Raw genomic sequence first — 21,327 nt, 5'->3', positions numbered from 1 at the left:
GCAAAGAAGGGAGTAGATTGCAAAACATCAAAACAATAAACCTTCTTGGAATTAAATAGAAAAATATTATGCTATGAACAGGCAGTTATCTCAATCCTATAGTTTGTCTTTATCTGAACTAAGTGACGCTACTGCAAATCAAATGAGATCATAGTAGATTTCATTACAGTCATTGACAAAGTGTCCATGACTGTAATACAAATGTGTTTGAACAAGCTTCCACAAGCAAAGAGTCAGCCGACGAAACAGCTGATAAGAGAGGAAGGATTCATTTAATTGCATGGAAGTGGGTCGGCTATCAAAGATCTGATCAACGTCAGGCTTCAGCGTGCTTCAAAATGTGCCGCAGAGTCGTGCCAGCGAGAGGCGGGAACGCACCAAATCTCTTCCACCATCTGAAGCATTTCCACGCGACAGAATATGCAGAGTCAGAAGACGAAGCACCAGAAAAGTACAATCCGTAAGGAAGTCATTTTATTTTAGCAGGAGAAGACATTATCTTGCTCTTCAGTTTAAAAACCAAAGATTATGCATCATTTTAAATGTTTTTGTTAGCTTTCAGCGTAAAAGACTGTGACGATATGTTGAGGATAAGAGATGATCATACCACCCGTCACCTGGTCACACCTGTTGGAGGTACATTTCACAAATGTCAGGAAATTTTGTCAGGGTTTTTGTGGCGTCTGTGCATTGCAACATGGACAGCATCATTAAAAGTTTGAGATTTAACAATATGTGTATTGATCTGATGAGAGAAATATTTTTAACCTTGTTTTATATTAAAAATGATAGACATGGGGCGATAGACCTTTCCTAAATAAGAGAATAACAGAGGTATGAGCATGGTTAGTCAAAAACAAACCCAAGGCTAAAAAAAAAAAAAAAAAAAACAAAAACAAGCAAAACGTCCAATTCGATACAGACCATCCAAGCATTCTGATTGGCCAAGACTTTCCTACCTCAATGACTGTTTAAGTTTCCCCCTGTTGGATAAAAAATATGAATTTAAACTGTGTTAAACACAAGAGTTTCGCAGGTTTAATGATTGTAACTTGGCAATCTATGAGAAAATGAAAGCTAGAGTGCATGCAAGTCTTCCTTTTAGAAATAAAAAAAGCCCAGTGTATCGGTTACCGATACACTGGGCTAAATTTTTATAAGTTTAAAGGTTTGTTGTGACCTCATAATGTTTACAGTTTGACACTTCCAAGAAGAGATGACCTAAAAAGGACAACGGAGCTGCAGCTGGATGTGCAGTTGCTCTAAACTTTGCACCTTCTCCATCCACACCCCTTTGATCAGCTAGATGGAGGGTGTAAGCAAGTCGCTGTGTCTGGGTGTGTGAGCGAGGGGGGAGCAGAGAGGAAACCCTTTCATCTAGCAAACAATAATTTCAACACTGGTGAGATGAACATAAGTTGGGATCTGAGGAAACGCCTCGCCCAGACTGTTCAATGCCAATTATCAGTTTGTGTGAGTTCTTGGGTGAAGATGTTTTTCCACCTGGCTTTTCTGTTACTGATCACTATTTTTTAGTTTTCTTCGACGCTTGAACCGACAATGTAGATTAAGTTTGCTACATTGATTTTTATCTCACTGCGAGAAAAACATTAAAAGTTTTGACTCGACACTTGAGATGAACAAAGAGATCGTCTGGTGTTGCCACCGCCTTAATCTTTAACTCCTTCCACAGACTTTCTTTCACAATCAAGTCGAAACCTAAATCTGCAAGGGGTGTGAATAATATTGGGCTTAACCATACCAAAGACAAAAATTATACCACGTCTCTATAAAAACCATTATAAGGTAGCTGTGACCATGTGATTTGATCAGACGTCACTAAGATTTAATTTTTGGAAGCAAAAATTATTAAGAAGATCTAGCCTGTGTAAAGACACATCATGTCTACTGTTAGGTACAGCCTGTGATGCCATGAGCCTCTACAAATGCCCTGAGAATCTTGTTGGTGAATTTACAGATGTTCATTCAGGGTACTATTTTTAAACAGTAGCTAACAGGAAGGCTGAACTTATTCAAGTTGGTCTGTTTATGAACTTCCAGTTTCTGTACAAGCTGAGCCCTACTCTAACCCTAAAATTTGGCCATCTATTTCAAATCTGAATTAAGGAAAGGGTTTGCATTCTCAAGGGAATTAAGGTATTAATGCTAACACTGCTAACTGCTAGCATAGAGTTTAAAATAACACTGCATTAGCCAACATTGTGAGAAATAACAAGAAACCTGAAATTTCCAGGGCATCAAATCTGAGACTTTTCAGGATCATTATTATTCAAATAAAACATAAAAATAATTCAAGTTTTTTTTTTCTTAAGTTTAATCATTAACATACTTAGTGACTTGATAAAGTTAAAATCTAACTTAGTTGAGTATTCAAATGTTTCCTTTCAAGCCAAAGTTCAATAAATAAAACCCACACTCTTCCAAACAAACAACATAAAAAGTCAGTTTTGATTTCATTTCCCTAAACAACCAACAATAAGTCAGTTTTACTTCACAATATAATCAAACCCTGACATCTTAACCAGAACTAGGACCTGGAATTGATACCAACCAATGGAAAATCCAAATGATAAAAAAAGCAACAGAGTGAATAAATTTATGGCAAAACTAAATTAAATTCAACACCTTGGAAAGTCTGGGTAGATTTAAAACTTGCAAAGTAACCCCAACCCATTTAACCCCTTAGGCTGTTATACACCTAAATTCAGATTGTTGACTGATAGCTTCTTACTCCTCGCCATCAGTAGTTTCAGAGTTATGCCTTGTTGAATGTGTTCTGATACAAAGTTAAAATGATTCTTCATTGCCGTTGGTTAATTGGCAACCAATCAGTGTCAAGCATTATTTAAATGATAAAGTAATTTGCTTTTTTTTGGTTACGAAACATCTTATGTCCATTTCAGTGGACACAGGATCTGGGGCTTCTCAAATAGTCCTCGTGAATAAAAATGTGATTGTACAGCTACAGTTTACTAGCAAAGAATGGGAGAGTTTAGAAAATTTATGAAGGGGATAAGTACTGCTTGTCCCCTTCCACAATGGCCTCAAAACTTAGCATGTGCATTCAGATCAACAGATGTCAGCTGGCACATTTGAAGACAGAGAATGTCTCTGTCCATTCCCCACTCCCCGCCGTCACAGCTACTGGCCTCAACGGTGACCAAATGCCTCGATATACAATCTGCCCTTCAGATCGGATGAATCTGAAACACACAATTCATCCTTGTGTGACGGAAAACTCCCAGCGTCCCCGAAGGTTTACCATTCTTGATCGACTTACTTGACTATTTTATGCGTCTGACTTAATACAAGTGATGAGCTTAAGTTAGCTCTTTTAAATCAGACAAATAGACTTTGGAAACTCTGGAGGTTTTGTTTTTCAGTCCTCTGAAAAACAAAACCTCTCTGCCCAATTTCCACACTTCCTTCCTTTTAAAAGGACAAAGACAACACCGTGCAAGACTCCGAGCAGACGCGTAACCCAAGGCTCCGTAGGTAGGATGTCTAGCTGGTGCGAGGCCAGAAGCTTACGGTCTGTTTGTTTTACGTTTCCTGAACTGAGGGGAACAATGGCCTCCAAACTTAGCCTCCCACAGGTCAGCCTAGACAGGACTCACACACTCTGCTGACCGAGGTGAGACAAAGGAAGTCTGTAACGTGACGCTTTTCTTTTTAGCGAGGCAAGCAAGCCATCTGGAACGCACTCATCTCCATTTTATCTACCGCACACTCACAGTGGTTGATGCATCAATATAAACTAAAAGGGTAGTGGTTTTCTAATCTTTACCGCATCACAGATTGTTCTGCTGATGCGCCATCTTCACATTTTGCACGTGGGCGAACAGATGAGGATATCGTTAAAAAAAAGTAGGACTCAAATTGAATGCGACTATTTGAGCAACGTCCTAAAATTAAGGTCGTCGCTCAACGCAAGAATAATTGATTCGCAATTTTGAATCAGCAAGTCTGAACTGAAAGTTTGTGATTTTTTTATTTTTTTATTTATTTATTCAATAGAGGGTAAAGAGGAGTTTAAATGTACGGGCAACGTTTTTATTTCAAGAGGGCCACAATGAATTCGTTAAATCGACAGAAAAGGTCCACAGAATAAGTAGGAAGAGAAATATTCCAGCCAGCTATGAAGAAAGACACTTCAGCGCTCTTCCCTTCCTTTTTGGGTGATGAAATATTTAGTATAGTCAGTATGCTTAGTCATCTCTTTCCTCTTAGCAGTGCAATATTCTCTCCATTTCAAGCATCCTGTTTTGGAACTGTGGCAAAAAATTTTTTATCTCCCTTTAAATTCTTCACAAAAAAAGTCTCGCTGTGGATTTTCAAAGGAATGAAGTGAGAACTTTGACTGGGACGTTCCAACACAAATGTTTCGGTCTAACGAATGCCATTGTAACTCTGGTTCTAGTAGGTTGTCCTCCAGGATTACCCCATATTTAGCTTCATCCATATGTCTTCCTATCAAAACTCTTCTGGTTCTTGTCTGTGCTGAAGGAAAAACACCCCACAGCATGATGCCAACATGTGGTCAAGATGATGTGTAGTTTTCAGCCACGGTTTTGCTAGAAAGTTCAAAGTTTGTTGTATAAGACAAACTTTCATCATGTATGGCTTTTTCTCTAGAAGGCACCCAATAAACTTTAAATGGAACTTCTTGACACTTTTATCACTCCATAAAAGCAGTGACCAGCTTAGTGCCATACTTTGTTTTCATAGATGATCTATGAGGTCTTAACATAAATGCAAAAGTCAGCCTACTGTTGCACGATTATGCACTACTTTGTGTTGGCTTAATAAATAAAACATGGCGTAAATGTGGAAATAAACAAAATATATCATTTGCACTGTTCTGAGATAAGTCATGGCTAAAGGAAGTCCCACAATTAGATAAATGACAAGGAATGTTTTTTTGTTTAAATGATTTTTATGAAAGTCTTAAAATTTCTAGTCACTATAGAAATGCTGGTTTACACTGTTTTCATTTAATATGAGGGCATCAACGTTTCCTTCAGCCAATATTGGTTTTCATTTGTTTGTTTTTTTCTTCACAAAGACAGAAATAAATAACCATACCGTTCAAATCATCCATAAAGAATGAGTCTATAATTATGTCAAGCTACACATTAATTAAATAGAATATTTACATGGCAATGGACTTAAGGAACAATACAAATCTAATAATTAACCTTATACCTGCAGGTGTGTGTGGAAGCTCTCAATTAGCCACCATTGTATAATCTAGCACAGTGTAACAAAGTCAAGATGAACCTGCTGATTAGAAATGAGGTAAAGGAAAAACATAAACCCGAGCCCAAGGGTGGAGCTGCGTGGTCCGAGGAGCTACAATAAAAAGTGCCCGCCTGTGGTGCAGCTTAGCGAGTTTGCACACTGCTCTGGCTGCTTTCTGCAGGATCCACTTCGCATGCCGAGAAGTTTTAACTTTCCTGCAATGTCAGCACATCCACGCCACTCAAAGGCTGCAAAGTGAGGAAAAAGTGCGCCATCTCTCTGACCTTTGCCCACTTACTCGTAAACACACAGGCACACGTAGCTTCAGCTCCCCACTGAAGAAATGAATTAAAGGTCACATTTCCCACCTGATCAAGTCGGGCTCCCGGTTCGGTACCGGCAGACAGCTGGAAGTGGAACCACCACACAGTCCCGTTTGCGGTAGCAGCTCGGCGTTGCTGTGGTAACCCGTTAAAACCACTCCCTGAGACGGGTGCCGACTCATGTTTCTCCCCTTCTTCTTCTTCTTCTTCAGTCTGTCTCACACACGGCTGACATCCGATCTATAATCTATAGATGAGCTCCGCCTCCGCTTCTGAGTGTGTTTAAGGTCCTATCTGTGGAGGCTTTCCATTGCTGGACTTCTCTGTTACCGACTCATGCGGACTCAAAACTCCGCTCCGTCCGGACCCTCGTTTCGTTTCCTCTGGTGTGTCCTCTCCCGGAGCGGAGGAGCAGGACTGGGGCTGGATTACACTCTGACCGCAGATCAGGGATTGGCCGAATCAGCAGGTCAACTTTCCAGAGACAACACCGCCCCCTCCTGGTGCAAGAGAGTACTGACTATTTCCTGCTGGGAGAGGTCCGCATCCAAGAGGCACGTATGCAGTGAACCCCAAAATTATTCGTACCCCTGGCAGATTTAAGCTTCTTTCAGCCAATAAATGATGTTTCACTGGAAATAATGTATTTATCAATTTAATTTTAATTAGAATTATTTTAAATCTGCCAGGGTTATGAATATACCTGGATTTAACTGTGCAAATAGGCGTGCATTACATTTTTTTTCCTCTTCAATTTAAAATTTTTACACTTGTATTGGCATACCCAAGATATATTAGAATAATTCAATGACTAGCCCGCTAAAAGCCTCAATATAACACATCGCAGAACCTGCTGGGACTTTCAAATGCTCACACAGAAACACAAGAGAAGATGCATACATAATTCCCATAATCCATTGTTCATGCAAGGTCATTGAGTGACCTGTCCGTATAGTCTAGTTTGGATCCTCGTCTCAATCTAAGATGGACCCAGTGCCAAGAAGACATTGAACAAGTTTATTGTTGAGTATTGACAATCAGAATAAAAAAGTTTTATTGATCTGAAACTGTTTTAAATAATTTCTCTTTAGTAGAAATCAGTCATACGTCTTAGTCTTTCTTATTTTAAACTACATATTATCAAAAGTAATCTGGATTTCTTAAAAAGAAAGAGTGAAATATCTCTTCACCTTATATGATAAAAAGTTACAGCTTAGCTACAAACTTTAGCATCATAGTTTCTAGTGGTTTGTGGCCAGACTTTCTTACATTGTTTACACCGCAACAACTAAAATGTAACTTATGAAAAAGTTGGCCTGTTTGAATTGTCTACTTCCCCCTAACAAAATGGCACCCTGGGCAGAGAGCCATATCACCCTAAATGAAACACTAGCCCTGTTGGCATTCCAGCTTTGAATACTTTGTGTAAATTCCTAACATCTTCATCAACAACAATTTATTTTATTTATTAAGCAAAAAATTAATTTTTATTTTTGCACAATTGTTTTATCAGTCCAGTTAAATGAAACCGTCGTCTATGAAGTCCAACCTTTATCTACAACTAGAAACAAACTCGGTGGTGTGACTCTGTACAACATGAGCACAAACGTGTGTTTAAAACCATTTTTGCTGACCGCTCTACCACCAACTACAACCAGTCCTTCAATTTCTACAAAATAATAGAAAAACAACATAGAAAGCAGCAAAAGCAAACAGTCACTGTAAAACTCAATTGGGTATGATTATTTTTTGTACTAAGAAACAAGATTTTGTGGATTATGAATTAAATAATTTTAATCCTTGAGAACATTACTGACTACAAAAAAAAAAAAAAAAGTATGAGAAACAACATATGGGTCAGATCCAGTCAGTAAGCCAGACTTGCAATGTTCACACACTGGTTTGTACACAGAAGCCTTGAAACACAAACGAACAGCTTGTCTTAGACCAGCTTACCTAAGATGGAGGCACTCTGCAATCCTGGAGACCATCCTGTCCGTCTGTCTCGGAGTCTGGTCGTCTTTAACACAGCATGGCTTACAGGCCATGCGCTGGCAAATGGTGGTAAAACACTCACAGAAACACTGTGGCAAGCGGATTAACCAGCAAGGTCAATCAGATTTTTTTTTCCCTGCTCCTCCCAGTGTCTGATCCTTTGTCATTCCAACCTCTTTGGTTCCAGTATTCCCAGTTGGCCCAGTAACTCCCATCAGAATATGCCTGCCCCTGTCATTTCTGCTCCTCTGCATTCCTTCTTAAAGACGTTATCAGCCTCGCTGAAAAGGCCACAAACATGCATTGGGAGGCATCAGGCCTACACTGTCTAAAAGATTGATGGCTGCTGACAAAATGAAGGGATTCATCTAAATGAAATGTAAGATCAAAAGTAACAAAACTCCAGATCCCCTCTGTTTGTGTTTAAACTGAACCAAAGTATCACATAGGTTTGCTGTGAGTCGTGGCTCCCGTATATTCCTCATATTTGTTGGTACGCAAAGAAACTTTGTGACCATCTTAAACAAACTAAACAGCTCAGAGCTCCCCCTACTGACGGCAATGAAGACAACGAAAAGCCAAATGAAAAACTGAGGCTTCACAGTTACATGCACACTACGGCCACTGTGATGACGGATTATAGATGCAGACTGAGTCGGTCCAAACAAAGACTCCCAGGTGTGTTTGCGGATTACGACTCTTTTGAATCGAATGCATTATTAAAGCAGGGTTTGTAAAATTCAACTCTTACTTGTACTCAAGGTTTCCATGAATATTCCATTTAAAAATGTCTGGTTCTTCCAGATTTGGATTGATTTAGAAGATTTTTCCGGCATTTGCATTTTCATACACCTGACATAAACGCATTTAGGTTCCATTACTTTCAAGTTCAAAATATTATGAAACATGAGATTTATCAGTGAGGTATTTCACTGATTTTTGGGTGGCAGCTGAACTAACTTTCAACACTTTTCAAAAAGTCTGTACAGGTTGAAAGATAACCTTACAATGCTATTCCAACCTTGGATCAGTCTGATTTCTTTTAGCGAAAAATCTAAAGTAATGCTTTGTATGTCACCCAACCTGGACCCAGTTTCTGAACCAAAAATAGCAAATATGCCCCCCTTTTGTTTTTGTTGTTGTTTTTTTATGAGTACATGCATTTCCAGTTTTTAAAACAGCAACTCAAACACAGGAACGACCCGGTTGAACATGGCATTCTGATACACCAAATCAAACATAAATAATCTGATCTAAATATAATCCAGAATAAATATCCACCCCGTCCCACAAATGTTGATTTTTTTTTTTTTTTAATAACTCAAATTCCATTCTTTACTCAGCAGTCAAAGAACCGAAAAGAAAATCTGAGAAGTCAAGAAAGCCAGAAAAAGTGTAATTGTTTTTAATTTAAATTAACCACAGGAGTGATTCAAGGTCAAGCAAACGTCTGACTTTGGCAAACCAAGAAAACACAAGCATTTATTACAATGAACAGCAACCAAAAAGCAGCAATCCTAATCATAAAGAAATTAGTGAACATAGTACTTTATAACATGAGCAAAACCTACTTTTGCAGCTAGAAGAGAGGAACATGAACAAGAAGCAAGCTGTTGAATCTTCACACCTGGAAAAGGGAATAAAAACATAATTTTAGTCAATTTCCTCACAAACGCTCACAACAGCTGTCTGTCAATAAGGGCTGGTTAACTTGTCCAAATTATTTAGCCTAATGAGGTTTTGATACAGTGGAAACTGTGTGAGCTCGTCCTTCCCAAACTAAATTAGTAGGGGAAAACAAGTACATTAACAGTAATTTCTCATAAAAGTTCATTTTTACACCTGAAATCATAATGTCAAGGCTTATGGTTCTCAGTTTCAAGATTTCTATGACTCGCCTCCAGTTTAGTCAGTAAAGTAGGGCCCAAAAGCATACAACTTCTTCAATAACTTACTAAAAGCAAAAGTGTTCTCAGTAAATATTACTGAATGCCTTCTTTAGGCATTTATTTACCAACAGCAAATGTTCAGCAAACGTGAACATGAAAGTAGATCAGGTGTTCAGTCACATGATTTGCAGTTTCAGTCAGTTAGCAAGAATTTTAACACAAAAACTAATCGCGGTGAAGCCCTTCTTATGCAGCGTCTTGGAAAGGTATTCGAACCCAATCAAAGTTTTCCTTATTTCTCACGATATGCAGAAAGTCAAAAGGCTAATTAACGGGATTCCTCACCACAATCATTGCACTGAGCTCCTCAGATCCCTAAACATCTTGGAGTACATATCTTTTTCTTTATCCAAACCATCTTTATAAGCCCTAGGACAAAAACAAACAAGCAAAAACAAAAAAAATAAATCTAAATACAGAAACCCAATTGGAAATCAAACTCAGCTTTCAAAACTATATACACTTACAACAAAAAAATAAAAAAAAGTTCCTGAAAAACTCTAAGCAACAATGTCAGCTTACACCGCTACTTTCCTCAGGAGGTTGTTGATGTCGCTGTCGAACGGCTTCTTCGACTGAGCCATTATGAGGCAATCCTGAGCGCTCTCAAACTCCTGCAGCTCGTGGTAAGCCTGCGGGGGAAAAAATATAAGCAAAATAACCAACGAATAAATCGCTGCACGCGCTGATCTGCTCTAAAGTTTACTCTCAACAGAAGCAACTGAGGAAGCAGATAAAAATCCAGGCTCTCCACTAAACGGCAGATTTATCTCCCGCTTTGCGGACACTGCAGAGTTTTATCTCCAAAGCTTCAAAACCAAAGCTCCAGCCTGACCTGTCCGCAGCGGAACAGGGCCTTTGTGTTGGCTGAGTCGATCTCCAGGGCCTTTTTGCCATACTTCAGGGCTTTTTTGGGATTTTCCAGTCGGAGCTCGGTGAGCGAAAGGTTCAGGTAGAGCGGAAGCAGAGCCACCTGGATCTTCTCCTTGTCCGGCTCGTTTCGCGAGTCCCGATTCCTCAGGAGAGTCATCGCCTGTTGGCAACCCGGAGCACATATGAACGAGGCGCGGCGCTTCGCTACCAGACGCCGATTGACTTTCACAGTACCTGCTTGTAGCGATCCTTGGCGTGGTCGTATCGGCTTTGATTGAAGAAGCGGTTGCCAAAGCTGCGGAGTGTGTTGATGACTTTGACAAGTGTGGACAGAGGAACGCTGCTCTGCTCCTCCTGGGGACAAAAGCAGACGGATCCGCGATTTGTCGTAAACTCGTTCTTGAAGTAAAAAAGTAACCATCCTTGGGTTTCTGTAACTCAACTGCAGCTCTTTAATGCCCTAAAATGCTATTCTTTTCCAGTCTAACATTTACAAAGTTATCAGTTCTGATAAAATGGAGTGATAGACAACTATTGTGCAATAAGTTAAGGAATAAAGCCTGAAAACAGAATGTTTTTTTTTTATTCCGTTTGCTTCCAAACCTCTCATGTTCGTTAATCAAATTCCACACTTTTCCTGACTGTATGGAAGCCCTGCATTAAAGTGGGAAAACAAAGCCTTTATGCACAGAGTCCTTCAATGAAATCCCACCGAGCTCATTGAAATAAACTCATCCACTTGGCCCGAGTCGAGGTAGTCCAGGACGTGAACCTCATACAGAATTGCAGCTGCAGCCGGGATGAAGGGTGGACAGCCCATTTCTCCGTACGCGTACTGCGGTTGGAGCAGGAACCGAGAGAACTCCCCTTTCTTCATGGTCAACAGTCCCAGCTCCAGTCCGGCTAAAGTCACATCTGCAAATTAGGGTTTGGGTAGAAAAATGTATATTCTAACCAGACAAAGATGGAAGGTTACATTAGAAAAATATTTTTAAATAATCATACCCCTTCCCAGCTTCATCATTGGAGGGTACTTGAGGTGTGCAGTGCTTTCAAAAGGTTGATTAGAATACTCCAAGTAGCCGGAGTAATACACTGGAAGAGGATACAAAATGCTAAACACCAGGTAAAAAATAGAGCATGAATCCCATAAAAAGGTTTTAGATTTCTTTGTTTTGTTTTGTAGCTACTTATTACTGAGGCGTTTTGAGGCACAGGTGGGCCCTCTCCAGGTTGGACCACTTCCTTCAGGATTCCTCCATCGCCCAAGATGTCATACATCCGCCGACCGAGCTGCTCGAAAGGACTCTATAAAATAGAGACGGAAGGATAGATAGCTAGGACTATCAAAATAAAATTAACAGGTGTAAATGTTGGGATTATTAAAAGCTCAGGGTAGGAATTCCTTCTGGTCCAGCACTTCAAAATAAAAGCACCAGTATTTCAAAAAGTAGCTTCCACATCCCTATTAATAAAAAAGAAAACTTTGCAATTGTTACGGGAACCGATTTAGTTTCCTCATGTGAGGAGGTTACAGATTAGCATGAATGTTAAGTCTAGCAATCATCCGCGCTATATTTGCAGCGAGGACAAGTAAACATACAATTAAATGTATCTACAACAGCGTTGTTCATAGACAACGTAGCTTAACGTAGTAATGTTAACATAAGGGGATATAAGTTAATTTTAGTGTATTGGTAATATGTGATCTTTTAGAAAAGCTAATTAGCCCAACATGTTGACTTACCAGCGTGCTCGTCGTTAGCCGCCTCCCGATGCTCGATACTAACCCGTTTCCAGACATTTACCTTCTGAAAAAAAAATATATATATCCTGCAACCGTCTTCAGAGTTATCCAGACAGTATAAAAAATATTACTCAAGATGTAAAGAGGAGTAATATGTTTTCTTCTTTTTTATGGTTTAAGCTAATTGCTTCAGCTGACTCCCAGCACGAGGAGGGCTGGTTCAACAACTTCCTGCTCAGTTTACTGACCAATCATCTTAATGATTCAGGGTTTTTGGAAATATTTTTATATCACCTTGCACTCAGCGTCTCAAGATAACAGCATACTCAAAATACTATTTTCACAAATTGAGATTAAATTACAAATTTGTTTTTCGAAATGATGCTTCCTTCACTTGTTGAAAAGTTCACAACATATCATGACGACCCACGATGTTCATGCAATAAATACAGAAACTGCGCAAAACCGAGACTGGACAGAAGGAATGAAGCAAAATGGACCTATAAATGGAGAAACAGTTGGCTGGACATTATGTGGATGATGAATTTCTTATGATTGGTAAACTTACATATGTCTAATTCTTCTGTTTTATCACCAATTTTATAACTAGCTGTTCTTCCTTAGTGTAGTCATTTTTAATGTGTGTGTCTCTTGAGGTTTTATGCCTGTAAAGTATTTTTGTTTTACACTTGGCTGTAAGAAAGATGCAGTGTAAGTACTTTGAATTCAACAATTAATTTCATCTTAATGATTTGAGCTGTCTTTGTACAGCACTAAGCTAAAGGTTTAGAATTTGGACATACATTTATTTTTGTCTGTCTCTACCCACCTCTGGTGCTCATACCACTCATGGTAATCCTAAAACAAGTTCTAGAAAACGTATGCAGCCATTGAATCATTGCATGAATCATTTCTCTTGCCCACTTTTCAAAATGAGAAAGACAAGAGAACACACTACTAGAACATGGTAAACTTTTAATAATGCTGCCGAACGCAGTCATTTTTAAGCACAAAGAAATTGAACTATAAAACATAGTGGCTCGTTGCCACATAACAGATTTTATTTCCCATATCTTTCTTTATGTACACCTGATATTTTATTACAAAACGTAAATCTGTTATGAGTTATATTCCTAAGTACAGTGATGTCAGAAATATACATTAGCAAATAATTATCAATATATTTATATGACCATACAAATGTTTCAGCTATAAAATATCACCTGGTTCTCTCAAAGTTGGCTCATTGAAAGATGCTTGAAAATAAACAATACAAAACAATACCTTTAATGAGTAAAAAAGTGCCTTTCAATAGGCAAAGTGAAGCCATTTAAACAATTCGGAGCAGCCTACTGCCTAATCCATGTTATGAAAAGCAAACAATACACATGTATGTTTTCTTTTATGTTCTTATCTGAAAGGCTTTACTTTGTTACACCGTTACAAACATGGATTAAACGGTGAAACGGAACGAGGACTGACTGGCACACTTCTGACCTGGGATTACCCATTAAGCCAGTTAAAAGCTTTCCTTGTTTTTATTAGAAGTTCTGCAGTTCAGCAGGATAGACAAAGTTGTTCCTGAAGAGTTTGTAGGCCAGGAGCTGTCCTCCGAATATCATCATGACCAGGCCCGAACCTGCAGAGAGATGGAGGTAGATAGACGGCAGAAGGTGAACAATAAAGAGGAAGCTTTAAAGGTCAGCAGCAGAAGATGAATTTGGAGGTGTGTTGGATGAGTCAGGGGAAAATGTCATATCTTCTTCAGACAGAGAGACAGAGATAGAGATTTGTGTGTGTGTGTGTGTGTGTGAGCGTGCGTGCGTGCGTGCGTGCGTGCGTGTGTGCGTGCGTGCGTGCGTGTGTGTGTGTGCTGTCCAAAAGGGATTGAAAAACTGATAAGAAGGCAGAAGCTGACATGAATAGGAAAATAAAATCCTTACCCAGAGCGATCCACCAATGCTCGGCAGAAGGGAAATCTGACATCACTGCAAAAAACGCATCAAGGTAATGGGTTGAATATGACAACCAAATATCAAAACTATTATATCATAACTGTAGTGTTCTAGTGCAATTTCTTGATTCTTTTTTTTTAACTCTTTGTGTGTGTATCTCTGCTAATGACAGCTAATTATATAATCAGGCCTGCAATCCTATCAGTTGTCCTGGCCTACTCATCTCATCCACTTGCATGCGCACGTGTGTTTACCTGCTACAGTCATCCCAACGTGCAGCAGCGTGACAGTTATTGCGTAATCCCAGACCCACTCCTCCACAATCCACGCGAACACCAGCCCTCCTAAAACATAAGTCACTTCTGTGGAAATGACCCCAACTGGAAGGAAGAAATATTTTCCTTAATTACACAGAAATTTCCTTCGACATTTTCTTGTCATGTTATTACAGAATATAAAGGGATCCCTGTATCCTTAACTGACCACAAAAGGTCTTCAATGTATTGTTTTTTAATTCAGTTTCTGCCAAATATGCAAATGTTTTCTTCTTCTTGGATTGCTGAAGTGTGTGGATGTATTTTAGCAGCACTTATAGAAATTGCTCTTACCGGCTATCCATGCAAAACTATAGCATCAATCTTTAGCAACCTCAACACTGGAAGAGATTTATCAGTAATTTTTCATGTCAAATATCAGTGGTGCTTTCTTTGATGTTCTGCACTCAAAACCATTTATGTTTAAATGTTTCTTAGTTAAAAACATACATTCACCAGACCCCTCTTAGCCTTTAAAACTGCTCTAATATTTTGCAGCATTAATGTAACAAATTGTCAGAAACATCTGTAAGAGGCTTTGGTCCATACTGAAATAAAAGCATCACACAATTCCTGCAGATATGTTGGCTGCATGTCTATGTCAGTTGCAAATGCTTGAAATCCCAGTAGATCAACAATGTCTAGCTTAATCAGCCATGCTACATTGAAATTTACTTAAACCCCCTTTCTTTTCCATTACTTCAGCCTGTCGTCTTTATGACATTTAAAAGCACTGAGTTGTTGCCAAGTCATTGGCAGTGTTGCTATTTGTGTTCTAACATGTGTTTCTAATACATTTGCAGCTAAAATGTTTTGTCAAGCATGAGTGACAGGAGAATTGGAAGCAACACACTTCTCCAAACACTCATGTGTTATCCATTGTTGAATCCACTACTGCAACTCACCCAAGTATTTGGGGTTCTGCCATGATGGTTGTGTCGTGTAGTCAAATGGCGTTAACAAGCTGTTGATCTCATGAACCCTAAAGAAATGACAAGAGGACATCATAAAACGTGTCCAATTTGGCTAGAAGAACTTTATCTGATTTCTTTCAACCTGGCCTTTTTTACAGTGGCATCGCCATTTGTATGCGAGTGTGCGTACCTGAAAAGTCCAATGCAAAGGCTGACCACAATGTAGTAGAGAGAGTAGAAGCACACCATGCACATTAGCAGATTCTGCAGAACAACCTGGGAAGAGAGAAGGCAGCGAGAGCTTTTTACTCAGCGATATTGAGTAAAAACGTAAGAAATACAACGTTTCCCCCTGAAAACTTGCTAAGCCCGGTGGCTGGGTGCTAGGGCAGGCTTTCATCCAGTGCCCCGTCGTGTTTTTCAGTTAAAAAATGTTTAAAGTTGACAGGAAATATGAAAATATCACTTGATAAGTATGTGTTATGGAAAGATTGGAAGATTAATACCTGAACACCAACTATAAAGTCTAAAGAAAAATGCAAACATTTTAAAAATACCTAAGTAAATAAGCAATGCTTAGCCTGGTGGGGGCACAAGTCAAGCCTGGTGGCCCGCCAGGCTTATAACACACTGGGAGAAACCCTGGAAACATCTTCCTGAAAAAATTCTTCATTGGGTTTAGCGGTACAGTAAAGCTGAATTTAACTCTATACACCATCGTCTTCTGTACTAAGCGTAAATAACAAGCAAATAAAGAAAGCCAAACATCAAATCTGCTTTACACAAACAATGATTTGACATATTTAATCCATATACACCCAATGTTTTATGCCCCAAGCTAACAGAAAATGTATGCACCTCCATTCCTCCTATCTTAAGTGACCTAGAAAACATACCCTCCTGACAGGAGACAGTCAATGTCCAGCTAAATCCTGCTTTCACAGATGACTGCCTTCAGCCCTTACAGGAAATGAGCTACATGACTCCCCAGGAGCAGAGATAAAAGCCCTTTTCTCGTGGCTGACATTTCAGGTGGCTAAACCCAGGTGTAACTAATTATTTTATTAATGAGCTCCATTCCAGTCGGGTGGGTCGGTGCCAGGCCTCTCTGGCTTACCGGCGCACCTCGATGGAATGGGGGTCATCTGTAATCTTATTAGTTACACTTGCGATTTCCTGCTGGGACAAGTCAAATGTCTACTGTGATGCAGGGTGAACAGAGTAGACCAACTCTTACAGTCAGACAGATAAACAGTTTTCTAGGTCAAATATTGCCATTTATCACTTATTAATTATATTGTAGGTCTGATATTTTTACTTTTGCATTTAAAAATAGGTTTATTTTATTAAGAATAGCATTTCTATGAAAACATAAAACTATGTACAGAGTAAGACAATTAAATATAAACAAAGAAACTGCACAACATAATTGTGGTGTTTATCGCTGATCGGTGACAATTAGCATATTTGAGCTAATAGCGATTGAGCACCTTGGATTAAAATAAATTGTGTTCAGGGGAAATTAGGGAGGAATGTGTGGGGGACCTACAGCAGGTAAATAATAATGTCACTATATAACCTGCTTAAAACATGCATTTTTGAAAGCATGAACAAAGCCCGTCAAACTCTGGAGCTGTGTTTGTCAAGCTAGCTAGTCAAATTTAGCCGTCAAAATTGAATGAAAGCTTTTTCAGCCCATATCTGCTGGCCCAGTTTTAGCCTTAACAAAGACATTCAAAGTTAGTTTGCCTCATTTAGTCTTTATTTTTCACTGTACATTCACATTTAGTTGTAGCTTAGAAAAATGCTAAACTGGTGTAGGTGCTAACAGGTAGCTGAAAGCAGGCAGCGTTTCCAGAAAAACCTTAAACCTCATAACCTAAAAATAAGTTCACATTTTCAATACTAATTACTTGTTTAATTCCTCTGCATGATGCTAATATAGCAGAATGGCGATTTCAGTTTGAACATCTTTGCTGCCATGTCCATTTAAGACTATAGTAAGCACACCAATGTTCAAAGGCTTAAGAGTTTAAAGAAATAAACTGCATAAGGCAAAAGTGGATGCTCTCCCAAATTGCCTCTGGTTTTAACAGCTTCAAATGTGTGGGTGTTTGTAAAACCACAAAAGCAGTTGAGCTCATGCTAATGCCTTCAGACAGCTAAACACCTATGGCTAACTCTTCGTCTTGTTTGTCTGCCATCTCAATAAGACTTTGCAGCTTTTATTAAAAAAAAAACTGACCTAGAAGCCAAAATTTCACCTCAAATTTTTTCTTCCAAGCTGTATTGACAGAATCCTTCATAAAGGCTATCCATTATTGGATGTTTGAAAAACATTGTATCATACACTTGTTTGCTGTTTGCTACATCCTACAAGTATACTGAGGATTAACTTTTGTAATTAACAAAATGGAATTACCTAATACATGCAAGGGTAAAATGCATTAAAAGTTAATATAAACATAACTAAAACAATAATCGTTGGCTGAAACCAATGTTTACCATCAATAGTATCGATACAAATGTCCACAGAGTCCTCTCAAACCAACATTGAAACTATAACATTGTATTTATGAATATTATGCAGCTGTTTATTATTAGCTTTGTGATCAGACTCTACATTGTAACTTTTTCTTTAATCCTCCATTTCTTAAAATGGTTCTCTGTTCTATGGTTTTCTGTCCTTACCCAGGTGTCGCTGGGTGTAGTCTTGAGGGAGAAGGGTCCATGGCGTTTTATGAGCGTGACTCCACAGCAACGACAGCAGTAGTCCAACAACATGAATGTTTGCCGGTCTAAATGAGGAAACGTAGCCTCCATGTGTGTTTATGAGTCCCTGGGAGCATCTTGTAGGGAAGCAAGGAAGGCAGGATTGGATGAAATGAGATTACTGCTAAGAGGTTGGAGTAAATCCCACATGGGATAAGACGCATAAATGCATGTGTGGACAAATACTCATAACTCACAATTAGGTAGTTTGTTTCACATGTGCAATGACACACAAACTTCAGTTTGATCCTCAACAGGAGTCAGACATTTCCAATAATTTAAAGAGAATAAAATAAGATAACTTATGCCATGCATGACAGTCAAACATTTGCCTTGAATGTAATTTACAAGTGGAATTCGGTACAATTTGACTTTATTTCGATGTCTGATAATGTTTGCAAGCCAAAGTCTTGAAAACTCCTGATCTGAACATTGTAATCAACCATAAATAAAATTATTCCAGGTAGTTTGCAATATGACCACTAGATGGCAGGACAGCCTGCAAACCTTGAGAAAACTTGATCCATCAAAGTGGAATCGACACAAGAACGATTAATTTCAAGACTCACATGAGCACAGTTTTGACGACTATAGATGTAATTTGGATTATAAAAAAAGCTATGCAGATTTTAATCCTATTATTTACCCAGATTAAAACTGAAAAGTGCGAAGTGACGAAAAGCGATTTCTCAACACAGAAACCAGTAGTGACCAACATAAATATGAACATCGCCCGTTTTCTTTTGCGCTCTCCGGAAATAGCCAAAAGAAAACTTAACCGTTTGACGTCATAACATGCGTACGTAAAGCAAATGCACGTGCTCCTTTTGTGTGGGTTTGGGGTTGACTCTGCTGCCACGGTAACCTGCATCATTGTATCCATGGTGACGGCAGAGCAGAGGGAAAGGAAGAGGGGGTTCCATGAGGAGTAAGGTAGGCGTCATAGCCGAGCATCCCTCTGTGTGTACACACTGTGTGAACCGGTGCCATATTTTATTGCTCTGAGGCTGACGAGGAGCGACTCATGCTAATCTGTGTTGTATTCCTCCGCATCATGCTGAATATTGTCAAAATGCCAGACAGCATTGATGTGGTTTTATCTTGAGATGCATGTGTTTTAAGTATTTTCCATAATAATAATAACAAGAAGCAGTGAAAAAGCAGCAGGATACTAGCATACTAGGATCAAGATTAAAAAAAAAAAAATATCTGGATTTGTTGGACAAAATAAAAAACAATCACTTAGAAATTTTGCCGTTCCCCATCTTTTATGCAAATTTATGCCAGCAAATCCAGTAACTGAATAATTAGACTGCACATATCTGTTGCCATAAATCTTACCTGGTTCTTTCTTTGCAGGAAAAAAAAAATATCTCTGAACTTCTTAAGACTAACACACTAGTTTTTAAGAGAGACAGACTCAAAAAAGAGCTGATAGAGCGCTCTAAAGATGAAAAAACAAAAACATAAAACCACTAAATCTTAGTAATTAACACATTCTCTTACAGTCACAAATCAGCTGCAGCATTAAAAGCTACAACAGGTAAAGTGGATGTGAAGCAGCTAGAAGTAAATAAGCTGAAAAGGATAACCTTGCAGTTTCAGAAGCAAGAAAATTGTAAAAGTGTGATCTCTATTTAGCTCTTTTCCAAGCTGGAAAAATTTGAGGAGGTATTTGTCTGATTCATCACTTAAAAATCCTAAAAATAAATCACACGGTAAATCTGGAGGCCTATAGTTTTTTTTTTTTTTTTTTTTTAAAGGGGACTGATAGAGACAGGTAAACTGGAGCCTCTATTTACAGAAGAATGGAGGTTAAGCAATAAGTTTTCATCTGCAGAGACAGTAACGTCTTTCCCCCGGACAGGATTTATTTTAAGGTTTGTAACAAAAAAAGAAAAAAAGAAAAAAAGTAAAGCATCGGGAGAGGAAGAGATACTCTGGGGAACATTAAGGCTCATTGACCTAAATGTCAATGAGGGATGTCTAAGGGGTAGAGGTGCTTTAATTAAACTATTGGGTGCACACTAACAGAGAGAAATGCATTAGTCAATATGGCCCTTGTTCATCTCACTTCGGTTTTCCATTCTCTCATTTCAATAATCTAAAATCCAAAAATGACTATTCAGAGCAACACTTAGTCCTAATTATTTCCCCCTGTGTTTCTCTGGTGTCTTTTCTTCACTTATCACTCCTCGATTAAGTAACTCTTTTTCCTTTTAATTGTTCCGCTGAACACTCCCATCCACAGCTGCACACAATAAGTGCAACACCATTTTTTTTTTTTTTTTTAATTCTCACAACTGTGCAGGCTTGTAAACAACAAATATAACAGCTAACAATGCAATGCTTTGTTTCTTTTTTTTTCTCTCTCCTCCCCCCACCCCTTACTCCTCACTTTGCCGTTTTCCCACACTCTGTCTATATCTTCCTCATGTTCTGCTCCTTTCTGTCGCCTCTGTATGTTTTCATTTTCTTCTTCCCTGCATGGAATGTAAATACATCAGCCATGAACTGACCACAGGCTTCAGCAAGGGATCTCAGCTTTCTGCTGATCCTGTCCCAAGTCCTCGCGTGTTGGGATGACGACTTTGTTTTTTAGCATTTGACAGAATGTCAAATGTGAGATGGGAGACGTTTTAGAGAGTGTTAAGGTGTGAATGTCACTGTCACATTTAAGGTCAAGGAAGACGATTTACAGACCGACTGAAACGCCTCAGTCGTGTCCAAGCGTAACCTCTCCGTTTGCTCAGCTGCCTTTCTTTCTTTCTTTCTTTCTTTCTTTTTCTCTCACAAATCAAATCCAAGCCACTTAAAACAAATAATAGGGTGTTTTCTGGCTCTCTCTTTAATGCACAGCCTGTTGTTCAAATAATGCATCTTTGCTAACATTCCCTCACCTCAACTACAAGCTGCTGTGTTTTCACTGAATCACTTCCTGCATGTAAACACAGGAAATGACACGAATGCCAACATCTGCACCGCTTTTTTGCTGCCCTTATGTGTATGCCTGTGTGTGCGTGTGCGTGTGTGTGTGTGTGTGTGTGTGTGTGTGTGTGTGTGTGTGCTTGTGGGGGTGTGTGTGTGAGTGAGTTCATGAGTTTGTGAGAGGGGGAGAAAGGAGGGAGGAAAGTTGAACAAAGCAGTGCTGGAAATAACGGATAGATAAGACACAGACTGTGCATTGCAGCCAAGTGGACAAATTACTAGTACAGTACAATTT

At 39.0% G+C, this 21,327-nt stretch overlaps 2 protein-coding genes across 5 annotated transcripts in view; both read right to left on the bottom strand.

Annotated features, from left to right (window-relative positions):
• Positions 1-8,964: 8,964 nt before the first annotated feature.
• fkbp6 (FKBP prolyl isomerase 6) lies at positions 8,965-12,380 on the bottom strand. 3 transcript variants are annotated; one of them, XM_015019107.1, is made up of 9 exons: positions 12,150-12,380; positions 11,593-11,710; positions 11,408-11,497; positions 11,115-11,317; positions 10,637-10,756; positions 10,365-10,562; positions 10,052-10,161; positions 9,815-9,898; positions 9,119-9,207 (listed from the first exon to the last, which is right to left on the bottom strand). In XM_015019107.1, exons 1-8 carry the CDS (start codon positions 12,204-12,206, stop codon positions 9,820-9,822), a joined length of 975 nt encoding a protein of 324 aa, XP_014874593.1. In that variant the 5' UTR covers positions 12,207-12,380; the 3' UTR covers positions 9,119-9,207; positions 9,815-9,819. The 3 variants fall into 3 exon arrangements, with proteins under 3 accessions (XP_014874592.1, XP_014874594.1, XP_014874593.1); XM_015019106.1 differs by lacking the exon at positions 9,815-9,898 and having other exon boundaries at positions 8,965-9,207; positions 10,064-10,161; XM_015019108.1 differs by lacking the exon at positions 9,815-9,898 and having other exon boundaries at positions 8,965-9,207; positions 10,064-10,161; positions 11,175-11,317.
• A 726-nt stretch (positions 12,381-13,106) lies between these two features.
• Positions 13,107-21,327, bottom strand: part of tmem244 (transmembrane protein 244) — a 48,542-nt gene continuing 40,321 nt past the window's right edge. Inside the window, exons 1-6 of one of the 2 annotated variants that reach the window (XM_015019110.1) lie at positions 18,024-18,205; positions 15,523-15,608; positions 15,324-15,400; positions 14,359-14,484; positions 14,093-14,137; positions 13,107-13,788 (exon numbers count right to left, since the gene is read on the bottom strand). In XM_015019110.1, the coding sequence (XP_014874596.1) occupies positions 13,691-13,788; positions 14,093-14,137; positions 14,359-14,484; positions 15,324-15,400; positions 15,523-15,608; positions 18,024-18,155 (564 nt within the window). In that variant the 5' untranslated portion in view covers positions 18,156-18,205 and the 3' untranslated portion in view covers positions 13,107-13,690. Of the gene's footprint in view, positions 13,789-14,092; positions 14,138-14,358; positions 14,485-15,323; positions 15,401-15,522; positions 15,609-18,023; positions 18,206-21,327 lie in introns of those variants that run through there. The other variant, XM_015019111.1, reaches the window with a different exon arrangement.

This window comes from Poecilia latipinna, unplaced genomic scaffold (assembly GCF_001443285.1).
Source record: "Poecilia latipinna isolate Pla-1442-1.1 unplaced genomic scaffold, P_latipinna-1.0 Scaffold2375, whole genome shotgun sequence".
In the NCBI taxonomy this organism is placed as follows: Eukaryota; Metazoa; Chordata; class Actinopteri; order Cyprinodontiformes; family Poeciliidae; genus Poecilia; species Poecilia latipinna.
This window is presented reverse-complemented; position numbering and strand designations above follow the sequence as displayed.